Source organism: Cynocephalus volans, chromosome 7 (assembly GCF_027409185.1).
Source record: "Cynocephalus volans isolate mCynVol1 chromosome 7, mCynVol1.pri, whole genome shotgun sequence".
Lineage (NCBI taxonomy): Eukaryota > Metazoa > Chordata > Mammalia > Dermoptera > Cynocephalidae > Cynocephalus > Cynocephalus volans.
In genome coordinates this window covers 131907792-131911326 of record NC_084466.1, presented here as the reverse complement: position 1 = coordinate 131911326, position 3535 = coordinate 131907792, and the positions used below count along the sequence as shown (strand labels likewise).

Sequence of the window (3535 nt, the reverse complement as noted above, 5' to 3'; positions counted from 1 at the left end):
CTTTCCACTGGGCGAGGGGTCACTCAGGGAGGAGTTGTGCTTCTCATGAAGCCACTCCGATGAAATCGCGCTCTCCCACCATGAGTGACCTCACCCACACGCCCTTGGTAATTTCTGATTTGAGGTAAAGTGACACTTCCTCCACTGGTCTACATTCCTCACTCCCCATGATTTCCCCTTTTTGTGAAGCTTCCTCCCTACCTCCCTCCGCCCCATCAGGACTAATGCACAGATGGTACCTGTAGAAGTCATTGTGGTGAGTTCACTCTCTGATGGTCTCCCCCCCCCATGAAGGCCCCTTTTTACAGTTCTCAGAATCCCTAGGGAGGGCTCAAGCACCAGCCCCCACCCCTCACCTTCAGTCTTTTTGGAATGGACAAAGTTTACTGCTCACCAGGTCGTGTTCCCCTGTGCTTCTCACATCCTGTCTTGAACCCACAGCAACCTCCCCCAAGGCCCTATGGGAAAAGTTTAGATTATAACAGACCTGGCCTCAAAGCTAGGCTTCTGAATTTATCAACATTGTGATCATGAGCTAACCACTTAACCTCTCTGAACCTCACTTTTCTCATCTGTATAATGGGGGATATGAATAGTAACAACCTCCTTAGGTTGTTGGCAGGATTTCATGAGGTAAAATATGTTAAATCAATCATCAAATAAATAAATAGATGGATTTCTTTCCTCTTCCATTTCCCTTTGGGTTCTCCCACTCTCAAAGACTGCTCAGTCTCTCCATCTTTTTCCATATCCTCACCTCCCATGAGTGTGTTTCTTTTAAAGAGCCAGGTTTGCAACCAAAAGAAAATCCAGTCCTGCCCCAACCTCAGGAACAGAAAGAAGTCAGAAGCTATAACTTTGTTGGTTTGTTTACTTTATTGAGGACCTACAAAGTGCAATCGGTGCTGGACTCCCTAGGGGCCGTCTGTCTCATCTACCCACACCTCGGAAGTAGCTGCAGGTACAGGTCAGCCGGGTCAGGAGGTGGTATTGGCGTGCCCTGCCCCCCTACATGTCCCCTCAAGCTTGGCAGCCGATGTCTTGATCCTGGTAAGAGATGATGGGGCGATGAACCACCACAAAACATTCTCGAGGCGGGAGACGCCCCATCCACGGCCTTTGCTCTCCTCTCCTCTTTACCTCCCCTCCACCTCCCACCCCCCGCCCCCGCCTCCTGGGGGCGCATCCAGTTCTGAGATTCCTTGACCGCCAGCTGCAGCCGTTCTGAGGATCTGAGGACTCAGCAGGCCCACCTTGCTGGGCTGGTGCCCAGCGGAGCAAAACGGCCTGTCCACTGAACCTCCCCCGGCAGCCCCCGGCAGCCCCCGGCAGCCCCCCCTGCAGATTCTCGTCCTGCCGGGAGGCCGGAGGGGCGGGGCCTGGGCGAGGGGCGTGGCCACTGGTTCTGCCCGCCCCTCCTCCTCCGCGCCGCCCCGCCCCTCGCAGCCCCCGCGGGCCGGCCCGCCCCTTCCCCCGGCCCGGGCACGCTACAGTAATCCAGAATGTGTATTTCTGCAGATGATTAAATCAATACAATCCTGACAGGACTTGTTGGAACATGCTTCTTTATTTTGCGCAATTCCTTCCCCGCGTCGCCGGCATTTATCACCCGCTCGGCTGTCAGCGGCGAGATTGTGCGGGGCGAGGGCGGGGTAGGGTGCGGTGGGGGAGGGTCGCGCTGGGGGTGGGGGCCGGGCCTTCGGGCAGGCTGAGCGCACCCGCCGCCACCCGACGCTGACGCGGGTGGACGAACTCGGGATGGGACGGGCCCCCACCCACACACTGCCCGGGCGGGGGGACAGGGAGACCGGAGGCAGGGGAGGCCGCAGAAGCCGGGGCCGACGACAGCACCCACACTCCCGTACACACCGAACCCCCTCTCGAGGTTCCAGCCCCGGCGAACGGGACCCCCCCAGAATCCTTTCGACCTCTTGTGACCTTGGTCCTGCCAGCTGGGAGCCCCAGGACGGGGGGTGGGGAGGGGAGGAAGCCGGCCCCACCGCCCTGCCCATAGGTGAGCTTCGGCACCGCGGGCTCGGGGAGAGAAGGCTGGGGGGCTGCGAGGACCAGGAGGGGCGGTGGGTGAAGGCAGGAAGGCTCGGAGGCGGTGGCGGCCGGTGACAGGTGCCTCGGCGGTGGCGGCCCTCGGCAGACGTGATTGCCGCGGTGGCTGCGCGCCGGAGCGTGACTTTACAACTAATCCTGTTTGTAAGTTATTATTTATCTTCAGGAAAGTTTGTCAAACTTGGGCTTTGATTTTTCGCCCTGATTTCCCTCTTGTGGCGCGCTCTCGCACGCGCTCCCATATAATTTATGACTGCCTCTGGTCCTGATGACAGATTATTAAAAGTAGAATTAGTTTTTCGCGCAGAATTTTTCCACTGGGAATTGGGAAGGCAGCGCTCTCCGCGGAAGGTCTCCGGCGAGGTCTCCATTACTAATAGAAGTTTTTTGATGGGGTGAGGAGACTAATGATTTGAATTTACTGTGGCAGCAGTCACGTGGGCGGGAAGGCATCAGCCGAAGAGACAAGAGGTTAACTTTCTCCCTGTGGAGAGGTTTATTGGATTGTTTAGCAGCAGAAGGATAATGTTTTTGTCATAGACTGCTGGTGCCGCGCTGCAGTGCGGTGGCCGCCAGCGCCGGGAGAGGGGAGACAGGGGGAGGGGGAGCCAGGGAGATGGCGAGAGGCGGACAGACCGACGGACGCAGCCCGGGAGAGCGGGAGCGCTAGGGAGGGACACGCGCAGAGAGACACAGCGACAGCAGGGAGAGCCAGAGAGACAGGGAAGGACTCGAGAGGGACTGAGACGCAGCGTGACAGACAGAAAGACAAGAGCCCCAAGAAACACGACAGAGAGAAATAGAGACGAGGCGGGGAGAGAGCAGGGGCAGAGACACAGCGCGACAGGGGGGCAGAAGGGGGCGGGAGGGGCGCTGCCAGGACCGCGAGGGGCGACCCTAGAGGAAGAGGGGGTCCCGGGGGCGTCCAGTCTGGCCGCCGAGCCCCGGGGGGTGGCGGTGGTGAGCCCGGGGCGGGGGCCGGGCCGCCTCCAGCGGGCGTGTGTGTTGGGGTGTCCGGGAGGCGCGGGCCGCGCTGGCGTCCGCAGCCGGGCCGGGGCGGGCCTGGCGGGAGCCGGGGTGGGGCGGCGGCGGCGGCGGCGGCGGCGCGTTCACCTGGCCGTGCGCTCGGAACTGGCACTCCCAGCATGCCTCGACAACATGGGAACCGGAGGGGAGTCGCTGCGCAGCTGAGAGCCTCGGCTTAATCTTATGCACCATTAAGCACTCAGCAGCAAGCCCGTCCTGTTCATATACATCATCCACGCTTAATAAACATAATGATGACATAAGATGTAATTCTAGATGAATTTTCATTTTATAGGGAAATGGAGAATTCCTGTAGAAGGGAAAAAAAGTAAATTATCTGGGAAGTGCAAAATAAATGATGTTGCTCCCAGAGATGAATAGAGGTGTTAGAGGGAGAGAGGGAGAGAAGGAAGGAGGGAGGGAGAGAGGGGACGAGAGAGCGCAG

The 3535-nt window shown here is 58.9% G+C and overlaps 1 protein-coding gene across 1 annotated transcript; it reads right to left on the bottom strand.

The window, feature by feature from the left end:
* Nucleotides 1-1620: 1620 nt before the first annotated feature.
* On the bottom strand, nt 1621-3211 carry LOC134381789 (basic salivary proline-rich protein 1-like). Its single transcript, XM_063101601.1, has 3 exons — nt 2948-3211; nt 2607-2730; nt 1621-2057 (listed from the first exon to the last, which is right to left on the bottom strand). Exons 1-3 carry the CDS (start codon nt 3209-3211, stop codon nt 1621-1623), a joined length of 825 nt encoding a protein of 274 aa, XP_062957671.1.
* Between the last annotated feature and the right edge of the window lie 324 nt (nt 3212-3535).

What these genes read in the sequence shown, in the direction of transcription:
- LOC134381789 (XM_063101601.1), bottom strand. Translation starts at nt 3,211, where the DNA reads ATGCTGGGAGTGCCAGTTCCGAGCGCACGGCCAGGTGAACGCGCCGCC. An exon ending in CTCTAGGGTCGCCCCTCGCG is followed by an intron (nt 2,731 to 2,947) that starts GTCCTGGCAGCG and finishes GTCCCTCCCTAG; the next exon opens with CGCTCCCGCTCTCCCGGGCT. An exon ending in ACTGCAGCGCGGCACCAGCA is followed by an intron (nt 2,058 to 2,606) that starts GTCTATGACAAA and finishes TGGTCCTCGCAG; the next exon opens with CCCCCCAGCCTTCTCTCCCC.